The sequence below is a fragment of the Pungitius pungitius genome, chromosome 8, assembly GCF_949316345.1.
Source record: "Pungitius pungitius chromosome 8, fPunPun2.1, whole genome shotgun sequence".
Classification (NCBI taxonomy): domain Eukaryota; kingdom Metazoa; phylum Chordata; class Actinopteri; order Perciformes; family Gasterosteidae; genus Pungitius; species Pungitius pungitius.
This window is the reverse complement of record NC_084907.1, coordinates 14,571,810-14,592,495: the sequence shown is the minus strand read 5'-3', so window position 1 is coordinate 14,592,495 and position 20,686 is coordinate 14,571,810. Positions and strand designations below refer to the sequence as shown.

The 20,686-nt window shown below is 41.5% G+C and overlaps 3 protein-coding genes across 3 annotated transcripts; 1 reads left to right on the top strand and 2 right to left on the bottom strand.

Annotated features, from left to right (window-relative positions):
• Positions 1-25: 25 nt before the first annotated feature.
• On the top strand, positions 26-3,317 carry gpr84 (G protein-coupled receptor 84). The gene is made up of 2 exons (XM_037490226.2): positions 26-884; positions 1,316-3,317. The coding sequence occupies exon 2, from the start codon at positions 1,330-1,332 to the stop codon at positions 2,569-2,571; it is 1,242 nt and encodes a 413-aa protein (XP_037346123.2). The 5' UTR covers positions 26-884; positions 1,316-1,329; the 3' UTR covers positions 2,572-3,317.
• Positions 3,318-3,654: 337 nt separating this feature from the next.
• Positions 3,655-12,414, bottom strand: stat2 (signal transducer and activator of transcription 2). Its single transcript, XM_037490225.2, has 24 exons — positions 12,144-12,414; positions 11,643-11,774; positions 11,410-11,554; positions 11,228-11,323; positions 10,845-10,937; positions 10,661-10,739; positions 10,424-10,503; positions 10,167-10,318; positions 9,857-10,015; positions 9,683-9,772; positions 9,053-9,112; positions 8,931-8,951; positions 8,754-8,847; positions 8,491-8,538; positions 8,294-8,377; positions 8,094-8,192; positions 7,860-7,995; positions 7,341-7,393; positions 6,726-6,811; positions 6,516-6,652; positions 6,239-6,427; positions 5,963-6,017; positions 5,664-5,755; positions 3,655-4,410 (listed from the first exon to the last, which is right to left on the bottom strand). The coding sequence occupies exons 2-24, from the start codon at positions 11,771-11,773 to the stop codon at positions 4,184-4,186; spliced, it is 2,406 nt and encodes an 801-aa protein (XP_037346122.2). The 5' UTR covers position 11,774; positions 12,144-12,414; the 3' UTR covers positions 3,655-4,183.
• Positions 12,415-14,408: 1,994 nt separating this feature from the next.
• Positions 14,409-17,432, bottom strand: apof (apolipoprotein F). Its single transcript, XM_037447785.2, has 2 exons — positions 17,219-17,432; positions 14,409-16,837 (listed from the first exon to the last, which is right to left on the bottom strand). The coding sequence occupies exons 1-2, from the start codon at positions 17,370-17,372 to the stop codon at positions 15,534-15,536; spliced, it is 1,458 nt and encodes a 485-aa protein (XP_037303682.2). The 5' UTR covers positions 17,373-17,432; the 3' UTR covers positions 14,409-15,533.
• Between the last annotated feature and the right edge of the window lie 3,254 nt (positions 17,433-20,686).

Genomic DNA, 20,686 nt, shown 5'->3' with positions numbered 1-20,686 from the left:
GTGAGTCAAAACATCAAAGCCTTTGTGGTTAAAAATTCATTTTGGTTTTTACGCATCAGTGCATTGTGCAAAAAAAGAAGACATGAAAATAAGAAATTCAAGGCCACGGAACAAAATAAAAGATGACACATACAAAAGAAAATAAAAAGCCATTGGGTGTGGATGGTAGGTCCCTTAGGATTTCATGAGACTCTGGTAGTCTCAATCCCAATCAAATATTGGGAATTGGGAATTATAATAATTCCCACTGTATGATCACAGCAACAGCAGAAGATATTTGTATTGCATGTTATTTTTGCTACAGGAACTAATGCTCGCAGTCCCATGTAGTGAGAGACTAACATAAGCAATGCATAACTAACCTAATGTATTCTAATACGGGTTGATGAAGCAAGCGTTCGGATTGGTTGAGAGTGAGTCACGGGGTGTACATTATTGAGCCATAATGTACAGTACCTGTTTGATCTAGATGTTTTTCTGTAGACTACTGAAATGTGATAAAAAAAAACATTTGGTGGCTACAACTATTTTGTGCTAAAAGGCAGCTATTACTTACTATGTTGTAAGAACACCCTCAAACTGTTACATTATTGGACAATAAAGTACATCCTCTCGTACCTTATTGCTTAAATATAAATGTCAAAAAGTACAGATTACCCAAATGTGGTTATTCCATTTAATTGAAAGCTCTCCAGGAACTACACAATATCCCCCTTGCGCAACTCCAACATGAGCTGGAAAACCCTGCCTCGTATCCTTTTGTTGTGTAAAGGGAACTTGAGCAAGGAGGAAGGACTCACATAAAGAGAACACAATCAGCAGGGAGCCACACATTCAGAGCACCACATCACTGACGATAGCAGGAGAGGTTTGGGGATTTTAAGGTGAGAAATTCCTGATTTTTGTTTGAAAATACAGGTCTTTTATTGGCCTTAATCTAATATAAGAAATACGCGTTCATTGAAATCCCTTGGATATCTATTAAACAATGTTACATTTTTGGCTACATACATTACAGGTATGCATTATTTTATGCAATGGTTTATTGTTTGAGTCCTAATCCACATGCAAAAGTAAGACTATCCGTATAATAACTAACAATGGATTCATTTGTACTTGGCAGAAACAGCTTAAAAATGTTGAATGATAAAAATAAATATAACATCTTTGTTCCAAAAGCAAGTAGTGAGTGAACTACCACTGTGCCACTATTAATAACACAAAGAGGTGTCGGGGCTCACATTGATTTCATTTTCAGTTTAACTTTCCAGCTGCACATTATGAAGAAGCTAACCTTTATTCTAAATCCCTTTAGTTGACAGAGTGCTGATGAACTACACAAACCAAACCCAGGAGGAGCTCTTCTCCTGCTACAGCCCCTCCGTCGTTGGTTACCGGTACTTTGCAGTGCTGTGGGGATGTGCCGTGACCCTCACAGGTACGGTGGGCAATCTGATGACCATTCTGGCCTTCGCCGTGGACCCACATCTGAGGACTCGATTCAATGTGCTCATCGTCAACTTAGCCCTAGCGGATCTCCTGTACTGCACCGTATTGCAGCCCATCTCCGTTGACTCCTATTTACACCTGAGATGGCGCTGCGGTCAGCTCTGGTGCAGTATCTTCGGCCTGCTGCTCTTCCTCTCCAACTCTGTCTCTATTATCACGCTCTGCCTGGTAGCAGTGAGCAGATATCTCCTGGTCACAAGAAGGGCCTTGTTTGAGCGTGTCTTCTCCAACAATGGTCTCATTTTACTCCTGATCTCGACATGGGCACTGGGCCTGGCCAGCTTTGGCCCACTGTGGCCTGTGTATGTGTTTGTGCCGCAAGTGTGCACATGCAGCTTCCACCGCACCAGGGGTCGTCCCTACAGCACCATCTTGCTCTTCTTCTACTTTTTTGTGGGCTTGGGCTGCGTTGGTGTTTTCTACTTCCTCATCTACAGACGTGTGAAGGTTGCCTCACAAGCTCTGCTCCGCTACAGGCCGAGCCGCCGGTCTTCCAGAAAGAAACCAGCTCCTTCAGAACAAGGGACTGACGATAGTGGTGTAGAGAGTGGCACGGCAAAGACGTGTAGCACTGAGATGAGCAGCCAGATGGATCCATCCAAAGATACGGATGAGATAAGTGGTGAAAACTCCTCTGAATTCGTCGAGGGGTCTGCCGTGGCCCCAAATCCATCAGCGATCAAGTGCCCCGCTGGTATCGTCTCAGGATCCCCTTCAGCCACACCTGCTCCCACCACCACTGCAAAGCCCTCCTCCCACTCGGGAACTTCAGGAGGTGATGACGAATTTAAGCGTGTGACACGCATGTGCTTCACTGTTTTTCTATGTTTTGTCTTCTGCTTTGTCCCCTTCCTGTTGCTCAACATAGCCGACAAACAAAACCGCGCCCCTCAGGTGCTGCACATGTTTGTTGCGAACCTCACCTGGCTCAACAGCTGTATCAACCCTGTGCTCTATGCTGTCATGAATCGTCAATTTCGACAGGCCTACCACTTGTTGCTCATCAGGGCTATGGCCCCATTTACCGGCCTCTGGACCTGGTGGTCACAAGTAAAACAATAAACTCCTGGGCTTTAAATGTGCCTGATGTAAAGCCAGTATAATATTATTCTGTCACTGTTGGGTTACTTTTCCTTGTTATAAATGTATGATATCATTTATTTATATCATGTGTGATGTAATCATGCATCTTTGAATACAATAATATATATTGTATTCAAATCTGGTATTGGATTCCATTATTTTGATGAATACAATTCAGTAAAGCAATGTTTATTTCAAGATCGATGTTGCTTCAAAAGAAAATTCTCAGTCACATCCACACAGTGAGACATACAGCTCAATAAGCAGTGGTACCGGAATTGATACTCAGTATACCCAAAGTATACCGAAAGCTGAGGTTTTGGTATTGGTATCGGTATCAGGAAGTTTTAACAGAAATGTACAAGAGTATGTTATGTATTTATGTCATGTGTGGAATAAACTATATTTTGTAATAGATCATTTCTTGGTGCATTCAGTGTTCAATTCCCAACACTTGGTGTCCATTATGTCACATGAAAAACCACCCTTGTTACGAAATCAGCACAGGATACTCTGAAACAAAACATGCCTAAAATCAGCAATTCAGGAACTTCTGCCTGTCTCAACTCTGTAGGCTAGTGTCCGTCCGAGTGTGCATGCGTATGCATGATCAGTTGTGTCAAGGCATTCATATCAACAAAGGCAAATGAAATTCATACTTATGTCTACTCTTAACCTCACAAGATGTGATTTATCTTGCAAGAGGTTTTACAAAAGAGAAACCTCACGCCATTCATTTATTGGCAATGCCAACAAAGGAAAATAGTGAACAGCAGCAAGCACCAAACCCTCACTACTTTTACCCCGAAGGACCAGGCAGCCGGGTTTTTAAAGGTGTTAGAATAAACTAATAATTTAAGGTTGTGGAGTGCTTTGATTGAAATGTTGTAGCCAGCTATTTTTATATATCTAAATAAAGTCAATCATTTAATTTTTTATTGTTATACATTTTTCATTGTCAATATTTAGTGTTGCAGATGGAAGACCAACTAAATGATATGAACATTATATAATAAATAATTTCTCAATTGTTAATTCTCATTAATGAGCAACACATACAAACCCAATTATTTACCTTTTATTGGTGATAGTTTGAGAAAACAGGTATATAAAAGGAGGAAGTGCTATGTGTCAGAACAGTGTATCACAAGCTGCAGGTAGCAACAATAAAACATCAGGGGCATTCTCAACAAACATTGAGACAAAAAGTCAGTGCAATGTAATCTGCTTACATGGTCAGTGGTATATTATTGCTTTGATGACTCTTTTCGTGACATCTACATAATACTTAAGAGTGCCCCTGAGACAGTAGCTAATTAGACCAGCTAATTAATTTATCTTGTTTGTGTCTTCAAATAGACATTTATACGTCATCATGTAATCAGACTAACTGCACAGTGCTGTTCAAATGCTGATTCAAAAAGAAAAACAACTAAAACAGTCAAGTACTTCAGATAAAAATGGCAAACTTTTATGTTGTAGATTTACTAGATATGCCACATCTGTATGACGTGGAAGTTGAAATGCAAGTTGCAGTAAGTAAAGCTGATGGTGAATGATAGTGGTTTGGTTAAATATACAAAACAGAGGCTTATTGGAAAATGCTTCCACAGGATTGTGGGGACAGGCAATTAAATCCTGTGAGATTGAAATCGTGCAGGACTGGGTCATCTGGAAAGATGGTAGGATCAACAAAGTAGAAGGGGGATTGGAACGTCGGTGCCTGATCATCTGAGGCTGCAAGAGAGTCAGAGAGCATGGGCTCAGGGTCACCCGCTTCCCGGAGTGACAGCATTGAAGGAGAACCCCCGCTTGGTTCTGTGAACAGAGAAATGGATCAAAAGAATCATAATGCTTTCACTACCGTGGCTGTGTTACATATCTGTGGTACTGCTTTCACAAAAATGTGATGTGGTATGCAACCCACCAACAGAAAAAAGAAAGTGCCGACGCATTTGGACCAAGATTGTTGTGACTTGCTTGAAGGCGTGGAACAGTCCCTTCAGCTCATCTAATATCTCAACTTCTCTAAGTTGCATTACACTCAGATTTTTTTTACTGTTTAAATAATTCAGAAGTAGTTACTGCCTTGTGTAAGTCATAGAGGAACATACCTTCTTGTCAGAGAGTTAAATGAAAAGATTCAATTTAACTTATTTAAAAAAAAGCAAACAGCAAAAAGATGGTTGAATTATCAGAGAGGCGGAAAGCAGAGAATTTCCTCGCCTGGCTTCAACAAATATGATAAGAAATCTGAAAAGTGATTCTCAACTGGTGGGTCGGTCGTGGACCCGTTTTTAATGGGTCGAGGGCCTTTGCGGGGCCTTGCAATCAGAAAAAAAATCATCCTGTGATTTTATTTTGAAGGGAGTGTCGTTTTTTTGCCGGCTCGTCCGTCCATGTGCCAGCTTGGGTCAAACCATTGTGATATGGGGGAGACATTGGGTTTTTAGGATAATTAAACATCCTGAATATAAAATATAAAATTCAGCTTATGAACTTGATTTTGAATGAATTTGAGATGTTGAGAATGTTTCTCGATTTGGGTCGCGGCTTGTCATTAAGGGGTGATGGTGTGTCCAGGAGCCAGACCAGTTGAGAACCACTGATCTATGACTTCATAATTTACCATTGCCGTTGGGTTTTTCTAACCTGTGGCTTTGTGCTGTTTTGTTTGAACAACATCTTTCCATCGATTATAATATTTACACAAAGCAAACGGTGACAGAATTCAACCGTTGAAGGTAGAATCAAAAAGCTATAAACAATGAAATATAGTTGTTAGAAACAGTTTGCTCAAACCCATCATGGTTAGATTGTGTGTTCAGTAGAGCAAACTACCACACGTGCACATGCAGTAGAAGACACCCGCAGCCCCACGGGGTGTAAGTGAGAAGTTTAACAGTTTCACAGCGGTCGCATGACATCGATGTAGACACCATCTCCCAAATTATTTCCCTAAGTGCAAGGTCAAAACAGAGAGGGCACCACAGAGCTCTGTGACGAAGGCAGAGGGGTTGTTTGGACGAGGTTTTCAGCTGGATGGGACAGCAAGGAGAGCCGTGACTCACCAGCTGCCTCTCCACCCAGGCCGTGGATCAGCTCCAGGGCTTCACACTGTTCCATGCCAGAGGACATGGGTGACCTAGCCTCCGGTGGCTTCCTACACGACCAATGACAAACAGCGATCACAACCAGTTGCTCAAGACATTAAAAAAAGGGGGTCGGAACACTACTTTTTGCAGTGTATCTTCCTTCGTAGCTGTTTTAGTGTAATGAGCACATTTAGAACACATACAGGCGGATTAAGTATTAATTTAAAAAGCAAAATGCTGTAAGCCAGCCTGGAGAAAAAAAATAGCACACTTACTCCTTTGAAACAAACATCAGCCTGGTTTTGATGTATTGCAAGTAGAGATTGTCACCTGAAAGAGAAGGAAAAAGTAAGGTGTCATATTACTATTATTATTATAACACCACCAACAAAATGCAATTGCACCCGTGAATACTTAAAGGCAAAACCACGTTCACAAGGCATTAACAAAAACAGCAAGCCCGGTATTAAGCGGGTTTTGGGTCATTTTGCTTTCCAAAAATATGTGAGCTGCAGGCAAAAAGAATCAGCAGAGAGAGTTGATATCCTTACTTCCTTTCTGCGCAGAGTAGTATTTTCCAAAAGCCTCATCTTTAGGGGTGTTGGGATACAGGTAGAGAAGAGGACTTTCTGGGATGTTTTCAGCTTCTAAGATCTGGAAATTCCTGATGATTTCTTGGAAGGGAATCTGGCTGAGGTCAACCTTGTTGAAGGGCTGAACTGTTTTCACCTCAGGCTCACCTACAATGCCGCAGGGTGATAGCATCTGATGTTTTTACGGTTTCTACCACAAAACTATTTGAAACATGAAAAAAAAAAAAGACCTCACCATTCATGTCGATTTCCACCCAGGAGAAGGTGATTCCACCGATGACACTTTCACTGAAGCGCAACAAGAACGTGCCTCTCTGTTTCTTCTTCAGGAGGTGTTTCTCTTTGCTTTTGCTCACAAAACCCATGATGAGGCTACAGCAAAGAAAAAAAGTCTCAACTTTCCCATTCTCCAGTGGTTAAAGGCCCCGATTTGACTAAAACATACCCATCCCGCCACAGGTCTTCAAGGTATGTTTTCACCATCACCAGGATGCCATCGAACCACACCCAGAATGTGTCAGGGGTATTTTCCTGTAACAGCGTGTGGAAAAGCTCAATTTGAACCTGCACTACATTCATTAACATTAAATACACAAGACTAGGAATCTACAATCAGACTGGCTGCTCTGAGAGGCTGTGATGTTTGTTGTTAAGTAGCACGAGTTGTGCGATGGATAAAACATGAGGTGCGCACCTTGTTTTTGATCCTAACTAGTCGCAGTGAATTAAATCCAAAAACTACTGTTGGTTGATGTAGGAGGGATTATCGACTAACGCGGTCACATTGTTAAAGTGCCGAGGTTCAGAAGGTAATAGTTATCAAGCTCAACTCCTCATTTAGCCATGTTGGTTAACGTACAGACGTACTGTACATATTAGCAGAAAACCAAGCGTTTTTTCAGGTATTTGATCATGAACCAACAACATTTTGACATTTTGACCTGATGGTAGAGGAAGAATTAGGGGACAATTTATCATGGGAATAACCTTCAATCTTTCACTTAAGTTAAGCCAGAGGCAAAAGTTGAAATGTCAAGATATTGATAGGAAACATTCTTACCTTGCTAAATTTGGACCAAGTCACTTTGCAGGTGTCATATGTTTTCTGCTTTCCTGGTTGGTTGGAGATGCATTACAAAGCAACAGTTTTGATCAAAATCTGATTGAAATCCTGCTGGATGATGCCATTATTCTGTTGATACACTTTCCAGAAAGTACTATGAAAATAAAGTTGTAAAAATGTAGACTGATTTGTCGCCCTGAGCACTTACAGATGTTGCTCTAAATTATGGAAAAAATACTTTTAAAGTTTGGACATCCTTTTGTTTGATCGGGTGAATTGTGTTAAAATAGTACCAATTTACCACCTCCCTAATGAATAGAGTTGGACATACTATATATACTATACTCTCTTCTTCATCTAATCAAAAAGACGAAATCCAAAAAGGCCCAAATATGTTGCTGAGCTTGAGTTATTCTTTACCTTTGTATGTAAAGCAAAGAAAAACGTGTTTTCATCCCTCTTTTTAGAGAACAACCCCAGATAAGCAAAGCCAAACAACAGCAGCAGAACATTTACCAAAGAGTCTTTGTGCAATCATTTCCAGCTGAGCCTCATTCAGACCACGTTTAGTGGCAGAGAGAAACTGCCAGCTTAACATCTCTCCGAACTGCGGCCAAGTGGCTGAAGGAGAATTGGCGAAGAACATGACGTCCTGGGGAAACAGACACACGTTAACAAGTGTACACACAATTCATTTCTGATGCCTCTCAGTGGCCCTGCAGGATGCTGCGTGGTGTGTGTTAGTCTCACCTTTGTGTCCACACTCAGCAGGTTGAACCACAGGACGGAGGCACAGGCGCTCTGCTGCTGGCTGGAGTTGGAGATGATGACCACCGGGATTGAGGAGGCCTAAATTGGGTACCAGGGGATGAGAACTTATTTATTTTATATTTACCTCATCAAGCAAAATAAAAAAGCATGGAGGTTGAAAAAAAAAAAAAAAACTACACCTGCAGCTCAATTGACAAGCCTTTCATCTCAAATAAAGTGTCAAAGTAGATGATGTGCAGTTCTTCTGTGACACTGAGAGAAATCTGTCAACACCAAGAGACAAACACACAAAGGTTATTTGGTCGTTCATATCTCCTTGAATTATGACTTGAGTAAAGTTTAAGAACGTCCGATATCTTCTGGGTTGTCTACTCACATCATTGATTCCTTTGCCACCACCGCCACACTTCTGCTCCTTTAGAGTCTACATACAAATAATTAGGCACAAAGTCAGTCATTTACATTTGGGTTTAAATCACTACAGTTTATATCATGGAGACTGTTTTATGTGTGCAGTGGAAAATGTCTATAGTTGAAAATGTACCATTCACATTTCGCAAAGAAATCTTGATATCACATTGTTGAGTTTTATCCATTGTGATTTAATATTTATTCAGAGTTTAAATGGCTATCACTCACAAGATGCCTGAAGTCAGCTACCATGCCCCCGCTCTGGCTCTCTGCCATGTTCAAGGCCTTGCTTTTGGTCCCAAAGACATTAAAACGCCGATATCTGCAAACAAATTCACATCAAAAGAGTTCTTGTTGAAATACCCCTTGATAGGAATGCTAAAGTTATATCAAATAAGTACTCACCCTTTGAGCTGAGGAGCCTCCCTACATTCAATAAGGAGAAAAACAAAGTGGTGACCACAGGGGGGTAACAAAACATCCAAAACTCAAACTGCAGGTTGTCGTGTGCGGTTAAATGAACTCACCTGTCCATGCACACATTCACTTTCATGGAGTGGTTCAGCTCAGGAAACTTAACAAGAAGCCTGAAAATATTAAATTAGGTAAAATATTTTAGAATCATTAAAAGGCTTATAGTAGGATTGATGGTTTACTTTATTTTTTCTTCCGTGTTCCCCTGCTCAAGAACACCACAGGCACACGCCCCCTGACTGTGGTTAGGTTGCTCGCTAGTGCATTGAAGCAAAGCCATTGGTTTGAGTCGCCCCCAACCCATAACATTGTACGGGTCAGAAAAAACAACAAATACACTCAGAAGTTGTAAAAGGCTTCAGGGAAAAGCATTCAAATACAATGGTTATCATGTTTAGATCCGCACTGCTATAATGTCCAATTGGTGGATTAAAAACAACTACAGCCAGTGATCTAGTTTAGGTGGATTTAGCTCTACTGCAACCACAGACCAGTACAGTACAGATTCCCCTCTTTCAAAGAGTCACTTGAGGACTGCATATGTAATTAGCAAAACGGATATAGATTGCCACATCACAGAGAGGGCATTGGTGGAAATATACCTAGGAAAGGTGTGTACATATACTGTATATTAAGTCAAAAATACATAGCATTGTAGTGATTGCCTGTAGTGGAAAACCCACCTGGTCTTGACAGCAAACTGGACATTTGTGCGGAGTACCAGAGGTCCTTTCCCCTGAGGCATGGAGGGCTGAGTCTCCACAACAAAGGAACTTGAAGAAAAAGAGACCATAATATTTAACATGGAAAGTATAAGAGAGCAAGACAGTGTATGGAAATGTGTCTTTAAGACACACCTTCGGAGTAAGTGTTTAAGAAGAGTATCTGCTCTCTTCTGCATTTTGGGTTTTTGGGACTTCACCGGGTCGTTTTCATAGGACACTTTTCCTACCAGCTCCTCCAGCTTATCAAGAAACTCCCGCACCCGAAACAGACACAGTGCCACAAAGGTGAACCTTCAAGATAAAAGCAAAAGAGCAAAAGTGATGAGGTCCATAAAAGTACAGTTTCCCCTACCTTGTTGTCCAGCCTTGCACTTGAAAAAATGGTAATTAATATAACCGTTAAAGATTAAAACTGATGAAAGCAGGTTCGAGATGAACATACCACTTCTCCAGCTGATCCAGACAAACGTTGTCTGGAGCGCCAATGCAGGCTTTCTGCTGCCTCCTCTGCCACTCCACCAGCTCCTTTTTCACCAATATACCAATCAGCACATCAGTCCTATCGAGGAGCTTATTTAGCTCTAACAGTGTGCTCTAAAAAGAGGGTTGAATGACACAAAACATATTATTGTTATTTTTGAATTAGGAAAAACATTGGACAAAAGGAGAGGTGACGGTGCTAAATAAGAATATGTGTACCTTTCTACATTCATCCAGACTGTTGATAAGTTGCTGAAAAACGTTCATCTGTTTCCTTTGCGCAGCCTCATCAACCACAGCTGCATAAACAATTCCGCAGTGGCATCAAAGTTTCCATATAAGACAAAGCAAAACAAGACAGGATGTAGCTGTGATTCAGGCCTCTTTATTGCTCACCCTAAGAGAACATCACAGTCAAAGTATGGAAATGTAACCAGAACTCTTTGATTTGCTTACCTTCCATTTTATAGGTTTGGTATTTAAAGTCAAACTCGTCTTGCTGCTCCTCCAGACAAGACATGGTACGTTCCATGCACTATATCCCAAAAGTCCAGAGAGTAAAACAACAAATTAACTGGGCTGTCTTTCAAAGCAATTACAAAAGCACAACACAATACTATAAAGCAACCAAACTTTTCACCTCAACGGCATTCCGAAGGCCAGCAATTTTACGCTCAATGTCCAGCTGGTTACTTGTCTCCATGGCTTCTTCTGCTACATGCAACAACTGGACCTGAGAAAAGCAAAGCAGTTAAAGAGATAAAGAGACCATGGTGTGTGAAACTGGGTCATATGTATTCCAGTGCAAAGAGTAACTGTGAGTCAAAGCGGCATTAATAACCATGGTGGAAAATCTTGGCGGAAAGTCAAACAAGTACAAACATGTTGCATTGCTAACTGACATCAAATATTTTCCAGAACAACTGAAAGCAAAATGTATAATATAATTTGTGAATTACGTAACACAGGACAATCACTCTCTGTCGTCTTCTTGTGTGACTTAAATGAAAAATGTTGCCCAACCTGCTCAGCCAGATCCGCACTCTTCAGGATGTCCTTCTCTTTTTCCAAAAACCATAGAATTGTGTTTGCCAGGGAACACGGGTCATCCAAGTATATCTGTAAACAGAGAGAGATGGATATCAAAGTTTAAGCCATGTTTCCCAATGGCCTTTTTGTTTTCTATTAATACCACTTAGACACACCTGAAAGTCCTGTTTACGGCGTCTAATGTTGTGCTGCAATAAGAAAGCCTCCTCCTGGACAAAGCGACTGTGTTGTATGTCCAGATTCTCCAGCAGGACCTGAAACAGTGCCATCGCAAAGTCATGGTCCCCTGCTGCTCGTTGCCTAAAGAACAAAAGACAGTTTTAAAAAACAAGGTAATTTCATGTGATCGTTGTACGATATAAAATGGGTTGAAGAGATGGCGGCCTACCACTCCTGCTTCTCGATCCAAGCCGACAGGTAGTGCCTCACATCCATCGGTAAAGCATCCCTGTTGTAGAGCTCATCCAGCTGCTGTTTGTAAGCATCGGGCAGCTGTGTCAGTCGGTCCCACTGAGCCATCCTACACACACACACACACACACACACACACACACACACACACACACACACACACACACACACACACACACACACACACACACACACACACACACACACACACACACACACCAGACGTGACGCTTTGCAAGAGTTCAGGTGGTAAAGTGCGAACCACTTTCAGAGGAGATAACTTCACTGAACGCCATGCACGACTGGAAACGGGGCTTAATATCGGCAAATTGAGTTTTCGTCTTTTAAAATAAGCCACTGGAGGTCGAGATCAATTATAACGTGGCTCAATTCGTTTTTGGCCCTAAGTCAGCTTGTTTTGGCCGAAGTGTCAGTCAACACAGTAGACAGCGCCAGGCCACAGAAGTTGTTTGCTTACCTTACTCAATGCTGTCAGGCAGAGTCCACTTATGACCGTCGTACAGACTAACCTTGGCTAACTGCTCATCTAAGACAGGTGCATAGCTATCGTTCTATCGTTACTAGCTGACGGTTTAGTTTAGTTGTGGAACTAAGACGTTGTTGATCAAGCCAAAAAGCAGGCAGTCGTGTGGTTGTTATTTCCTCAATATTTGTTTACTTAGTTGTGTTTCATTGGATAGACACTTATTCCGCCCAAGTCGTTCTTCTCGAATTAACAACGGGCACCATTTTGGCTCTGACACAATCGTCGGTAAAGCGCGTAAGAGCCAAAATGCCCGGATGCGGTCAAACAGCTTCCTAGCGAGCTCAGAGCTGACAGCTCATTGGTCGATCTCGTCAGAGGACCGCGAGTGCTGCTGGTGCATTTTTCACGTCAATCTGTAGCGAGGGGCGTGGTTATCAAAATAGAAACTTACGGCCCTGTTTCGGAGATTTCCCGAGAAACGACGCTACGAAAGAAAGGGCGAAACGAGAGGTGACGCACTCAAAGCGCGTCAGCTCACCGGGAATCCCTCCCCTTACACACTTATTCGAGGAGATGAATTCAATATATATTTATGATAAACTGACAAGTTCAACAACTATGGACGACTGGAAATCAGCTTGAAATGACGACCAAGGTAAAGAGATGCAGAGGAGCAGAGGGAAACAGCCTGAGAACAGATTAACTGCAAGACGTGACCTAGTGCAATTTTAAATAAAATATTGTTTACAGTTGTATAAAAGAAAATCATGCATCAACTTATTGATTAGATCCCTTGATGATTTTAGGAGATTGAATTAGTTTGCCTTCTGACACAATGATTGATCCAACACATTCAAATCTAATGAAGGACGTTACAAACTCTTGGATTTAGAACAAAAATGTATTAAATCTGCATATTTGGAAGGAGAAATTTAATTTTTAATGCTGTAACATTTTCTGACAAAAGTTAATCTTTTCTTCTTTGAAACAAAGAAAATGTAATTGGGGTCACCTACACGTTTTGAGACACTAATACTGTGATACAAATCTTTCCAATGGAAGATGGGTGCAAACACTTTGCTGTGCAAGCCTAGACTAGATGCCGTATAAGCAAAAATACCACACACTTACAGGGCTCCATGCTTTCCCTGAAGGTTATTTCATATCTTCTCCTATCCTTCAAAGGCACCTATTCATATCTTTCACACAAAGGTCTTTGATACAGCCGATTCATCCTTATCATACATTAAAAGGGAGGATTCAGGGTTCCTCTCTTCCATGCAGAACACTTCCTAAAATGGAGATGACAAATTCAAGGGCAAATTCCAGAGCAAAACGTTTGACCACTTTTCTCTTACGAGAGTGTGGTGAGGAGCTGTTTACCCTCCCATTTTATCTGGCTGGAAAATCATTTTAAAAATGTAACCAAAAAACAACCAATTTCCGTGGGCCCCACGAGAAATTCTTAAAGTTTTATGTACAATAATTAACATTTCATATTCATGTTTGTCTTTATAATAGAGACCTTCTCACTTCTCTTTAAATAAATACTTGTTATCATTTGGGGTATTTTTTGTCCCCCCCCAACTAGTATAACTTGATTATTTGCATATTTTATTCATTCCTTCAGTTCCCACTTTCACCAGTAGATGTCATACTTGCCATACCTTCTCAGATTAATTTGAAATAGTATTTATTAAAAGAAAATGTATAAAAACCTATGTGACATCACTTTGTCACATAGGGATGTAGAAAATTCCTGTTTTAGAAGTGGCCTAGCATAGCCTGACACCATATACGCTACTTAGATGTATATCTAACTTGCGCTTGTACTGTGGATAGATGGAAGAATATTTAAAATGTTTAAAATTGAGGTTATCTTCCTTCTGGACACAGAAGTAATTGTTTAAAAGATCATGAACTGATAACATTTGGCATTTTGGTGTATTAAAGGTTTATCAGGAAGCAAGCTGTTTGGTAAATGTTCACAGAGCAAAGTTACAGAAAATGTGGTCAAATTAGTCAAAATGTTAAATAATGATCAATTACTCTTCTTTGTTTCTGGACATCACTGTTTGACAATGTATATGTTGCCTAGGTAACCAGATAACATAATGATCCATTAGGAGTTATATTTTGTGGGCTGCTGGTCCTACTGTGGGTCTTTCTAATGGAAAAGAAGAGCACTGCACGCATGCACCCAAACTTAGACAAACACCCTCACCCATGCACACTTGAACACGCAAACACATTGACTACACTTGTCTTGTCCCTTTATTGGGATGCGAGAGAAGAACCAGGTAAGAGCATGCACATTTAACAGAGATGTCGGCCATCTGGGTTCAAACAGACCTCAAGTAGACATTCAGGGACAATTTTCACAGCAGAATTGTAACTTCCTATTTTAGTCTGAATAGTAAAAACAATAACAACTTCTCTTTTTTGTTAAAGCCTCTCAGCATGTGCCAATCTAAAACTGTGCTTTGTATGTTGCAGACAAAGACTTAGCGTAAGTAGAAAATACAGTTTAATGTGAAATTGCACTTCAAATACTGTATTTTCACTACTCTTTTAAAAAAAATAGTCAAGACAATTACAATACATGCAGCATGAGAATATTCAGAATTACCACACTGCAGTCACTGTAGGTGCACATAGTTTTAATATACTGTACAATTTTCTGACATTTAAGAAAAAAAGAAAACATATATTTCATTAGTTGTTGGGAATGTGACTCTGACTTGACAAAATGTTTTCATGGCATGACAAAATGTTTTCAACAGCCGGGAGAAAAAAACGGGATGTAGAGTAAAATGAAGTCTTTAGGGAATGGAGGTTTAATTTCCTGAGACTTTTTCTTCAGAAGTTGCTGCTTAAAATGATACATTAATGTACTATTTATTTAATTATACACAAACATGTTCTAGTTGCAAAAATAGGGTTAAAAGCTTACTTTATGAACTTCATCAAACTTGTTTGCACTTATTGTAAGTCGCTTTGGACAAAAAGCGTCAGCTAAATGACATGTAATGTAATGTGTAATATAACTCCACAATACCCTAAATCAATGTCATATGTTCCATTACAAAAATCACTGAGAACTGTAATAAAGAAGAATCATTGTGTCAAACTGTGATTGAAGTTTGTGCAGTCACATAAATAAAAAGCTTTGTTCCTCTTTCAAAACTTCTGATAATCCACTCAGTATTCTAATACAAAAATGGGTAATCTTGTTTTTTAAATAATCTAGACTATATTACGTCTAGTAAACCAATATGTTACTATCCATGTCAGTCCACAAACATTGATCCTGTGTAACTGCCTTGTTTGATTTAAACTAATAAACTAAATATTCACAGGTTGATTTGTTGACCCTTCGGCCTACTGAACGGCGAAGACGCCGTCCTCCCAGCTGACCTGGTTCACCAGCACGTCGTCCTCCTGCTTCATGGAGTTGAGCAGGTACCTGACGCCCGCCTTCACACCGGTCTTCACGCCCGCGCCCAGAGCGTAGCCCGCCACCCCGGCGGTCCCCCCTGTCGCCACCATGAGAGCATCTGTGCCGAGGTCCACCGCGCTGAGGAGGGCCCTCTCCTTGGCCGTCTCAGAGCAGTTGACTGAGGCGTAATACACGGCTGTGCCGAGGTTGTACAGGGTGCTGACTGCCGGGATCCACTCGACCACGTTGTACACGCGCTCCTCGCTTTTGTTGATGCAGCTCCTCCGGGTGCTGCGACTCACCCGTCGACCCCAGGCACCCTCCTCCGCGCCGCACCGTCGGATCCAGCATTCAGACCCGGGGAATTCGGAGGGTAAGACGCGACTGCCGTTCTTCAGCACTCCGCTGTACTCCCCAGGTTGGAGCGGTCCGCTGCTGGTCACACCAGCACACAGCGCTCCGAGTCTCTCGCAGGCGCCCATGGCCTCCTCCAGATCCCCCCTGGCTCCTTCCGCGGCTGTTCCCGTGAGGGCGGTTCCACTGACCCGGGTCCAACCCTCACAGCGCCCTTCGTGCTTCGAGTGACCTTCTCCCAGCGCGGTCAGCTGCTGGATGTTAAACATCACAGCCTCCATGTGGCGACCTGCTTGCTTCCTCCCGGCAGGCGTAGATGCCGCCTTGCTCACCCTGCGCTCTATCAGAGCCTCCACCTCCATCAGGAGGTCCTCCGCGTCCGCCACTCCAAGGAGGTCGTGCAGCTTGAGCACCAGGGTCTGTGCCTCCTGTTGGCAGCCTGCCACCACCAACACAGGCACCAAAGAGAGAGCCAGGAGCTCCTGGGGGAACAAGGAGGACGATGGGTCGTACAAGGTGCTGGCGGCTAGCAGCTCCCTGCAGCTTACGTTTATGTGGAGGTAATCTTGTATCTGCTCCGGAAGCTTGGCCCTGAGGACTGAAATTATATGTTTGGCAGATTGCACTCCCCCCTCTTTTTGTGCAGACTTAGGGTTTTGTTCAGACGGGATAGTGCGTTGGAGTTTGTGTCCCAGGAGCGGCAGGTGATCGCGTTCGGCTGGTGTGTCGCTCGCTTCGTTGATGGCCGCTGCTGGAAGTGGAGTGGATCTGAGCGCCAGAGGAGGTGGGACCCTGCACAAAGCCTCTTCATTCAGCAAGAGCTGAATCACAATCAGCCACTTCAACTTGGAGGACATCATTCCAGGCTTGTGAGAGCTTTTCCTCCCCAGAACTATAACATTAAATACAGGAGAATTTTTTTTTTTTAAAAACAACCATTATCCAAATAAAATCAACAAATGAGTCCTGGTTTCACAGTGTTGACCCTGCATTCGTCAGTCGTTTACTTTCACGCAATAATTCATCATTCATTGGCTTCTTTTTGGCTTTTCAGTTTGTCCGATTCTGTAATGCCTCTAGTGGCTCAATTATTCATTGGTCTACATTGTAAGCTTTTAAGATTTGGATCTAGTCAAACTGCAAAAAAAAAGAGTTAGATTAAACGAATATTTAAAAACGTGTGAGAAACATCCCAACACTTAGCTTGTCCTTTTTCTCTTGTACTAACAACAACTATGAATATAAATGCTTTCATAATGTGTTCAGTTCCTACCTGAAGGACACTGAGACGTGGACTCCAGAATGTCGCGGAGCGACCGAGATGGCTTCAGCGCGTAGGAGGATGCTTTTCGTTTCCCCTTTCCCCCCCTTACAATGTGCATAGCAGCCTGCTTTCTCTTTGCCTCCAATGAGAGTCCTTTACACATGACATCCCACAGCCCTCCCTCTGTCTCATCTGTCTTTCAGCTGCCGCTTCTCTTTGGCCTCATTGCTCAACGGGGAGATCGGGGCTTGAATATTGATTCACGTGGGGGAAAGTCCATCTGTCCTAGAGCAGTTTTGTTTGTCTCCCCCCACTATCCTCTCATCCCTCCCCCGTCCCGCTGCGCTCTCTCAGACCATATTTTTTTGTTTTTTTGACCCAAATACTCCCCTCATGCCATGAGCATCTAAAGCAAAGTGATAAGTGAGAGAGTCCGAAGGGGCTATCTGAGGTAAAGAGTAATTCACAACACTCCATGCATTGTTCCCACAGCTTAACACGTAACTTTCATAATCTAACATCCTTTAGAAAAGGGTTTCTTTTATCCTTCGAAGCTCCATTCACTCACACCAAAGAAGCTCTTGGTAAAAGTCCATCTCTTCATCTCTCAAAGCGCCCAGAATAGCACGACATCGCCCTGGAGCAGGCCGTTGGTGTCTTATAAAAATATTGTATCTGGTATAAAAAGTTACATGAAAAGCCTTGCTTTCAGATTTGTAACCTTTTCTCGGATAATCGATCGGTTTTAAAATGAGTTAAAAAGAGTTGAATTTGAAACAAACCCTGATTGGTCACGCTGCAGCTTACATCAGCATCAAACTACTCACAGACAAAGGTGGTGACGTAGTGGACCGTTTTCCAGCTAAGGAGTTTGTAAAGACCAAACTAGCTTAAAAGAGAGTGAATGGAACGATCACAATAAAAATCTAGATTTTCTTCGCAGCATCATGTTAAAAAAAATAAATCAGAAACTGTCTCGATTCAAACAAAACATGCTTGTTTGATTAGTGCTCATAGTAAGCAAGCACCGAGGGAAAAACAGTAGGCACATACCAATTTAATGATATATGCCTCGGATATACCATTAATTTTGCTACTTTACAATTAGATAAAGAAAATATATATGCAATGATAATTTTGTATAAGATCAAATAAAATAGGTATTTTCTTTTCCTCCTTTCCTTCCCTTGGTTCCTCCAGAATGAGAAAGGAAGGTAAGGAATTCTCTTTCTCCGTATTCGCAGGAGCGTTACTGCTCCTCCAGGGTCCTCTGCTGCAAACAAAAGGGCCGAACTCGCAGCCCTCAGGAAGAAATAAGGTTAAAATTGTTTTCAACATCAGACTGAAGCAAAGCATCTTACTGTGTACTACCAGCAAGTCAAGATTGGAGTTGTTGGTTGATATTGTGTTCATGCCTTCATTCAGGGAACCTGAGGGCGTATGAGGAAGCAGTCCTCTGGGTTTTAAGTTACCGATCTAAATAAACTGCCAATTTGTGGGGGCTTGTATTGTTTGTATTGTTTATAAAATGTGCTAATTGAGAGGATTACACGCAACTAAAGTTACATTAACTACCAGGGAAGGACAGCCCCTTTGTTGAGTGTCATGATCTCATACCAACAATCCCAGTCCTCCCAGTCATGTTTTAGTGTAGTCCGTGTTCACTCTTGAACATGGAAGCACTAGTTGTGAGTGACTTACATAGTTTGAATAGTTGTCCCAAGAAGGTGGCCAAGTTTTTTGGAATTACAGACATGAAACTTTTTCAGCATAGGAATCTGTCATGTTTTTTCCTTAACAATCAACACTGCAGTCTGAATTTGGCCTCTTCCCGCGCACGGGACTGGAATTAGTTAAATCACACTGAAAGTACCCTATGTTCAAAGTGTTTGTTGTAAATATGTTTTTAAGCTAATTTAAGCAAACATTTCTTCAAGTGATCCAAAGAAAAGATTATTTAAAGAATCTAGCTTCAAGACAACTGGGCTCCAAAAGAGCTACTGAGTGGAACTTGATGCTTCATTTAGATATACGTATTATTCAGGTGAAGAAAATACTGTTCAATTATTATTTCATATTTGTTTGAGAAGCTTGAACACAGAAAAAAATGAACTATATAATCAACAGTACTGTCATAGTTCTTAAATTCAAATCAATATATCTATTTTGGACCTGGGGGACAATCTGTGCAGCTTAACACACACAAAAATATTGGAAACATACATAAAAAATACAAAAAAGTAAAAACATACATCAAAGTGCAACAAGTAAAAAGGAGTAAGTAAAAGAGTTAATCACAGTTCTTGCCCGATACCAGGTCATGAATAAAGCTCATTGTGTTTCTCTCTCAAAGTGCCCGGACTGTATTTCTCTGTCTATCAACACAAGTGAAGCCATTTGGGTGAAAGGTAGCGACAGTAATCCTGCCTTACCAAACCAGGTGCAAAAGCAACAAGTTTTCATGAAGGGCTACATTATCGATCATTTCTAAAGCATACTTAAGTAAATTTACTCAAGGTTGGAGTCATTGCACAAGGCTGATTATGAGCACCTATGGTTACCTATTCTTGCGTAACAAGTCAGTGTACACCCTGTTTAGGCCAGTGTTTTAAAGACCGGCTTTGCAGCTTCTGCTGGTGCTTCCATCGGTTCAGGCCGCGTGGCAATAATTTCACTCTTGCTGAAACACACCAGCTCTGGACGTGTGTTGACCGAACAGCGAGATCCGCAGACAGGGCGTGTACGCTGTCCAGTCCAATTACACTCCATAATCCGCTCAATTTCTCCTGGGAGTCGAACACACACACCAGCACAACACTTAAGTTTTTGTGGCTTTGTCATGCAATTCATGCATATTTTGTAACTTTTGTACCAGATTAAACATTTTTATTTGAATATTTATTTTTTAAATTACAATGTGTGAAAATATGCAAGATGTATAGACTGATAACAAAAAACTGTGTGCGTGCATATTGGTTTGGGAGTGTAGGGGGGTTTGGGTGGAGCTCTAATTTGATTACACATGAGCTCAAGGACTATAAAATAATTGAGATGAGAAGTTGCTGAGACACATCAATCGTCATTGAGTTCCTTTGATACCGAGCTGAACTGTTGGAAGATCACGATTTTTCAACAATAATAAGAGGTGAGATGTTCATGTTGTTTTTATTTATCGGAGATAGATTAATGCGATAAAGGAGCCTTATTACGTTATAAAAGGTCACTGTTCCACAGGAGTAGACATCTGTTCCTTTGAATTTATTAGTGGTAATGGAACTAGTTAATAAAACACTTTCTATTTTACCTTTTTGTCATCTGGGCTTCACATTACATTGACATTGAAATGGGACTGTTAACAGTTAAATACATAAGTCTGCTGGAAAACCCTGATTGTGAGTGTAGCCGGTAGATATATTGTATATTGTGTGCCGATGGTACTTACTGAGATCATTTGAAGAGTACATTGAGTGACAGAGT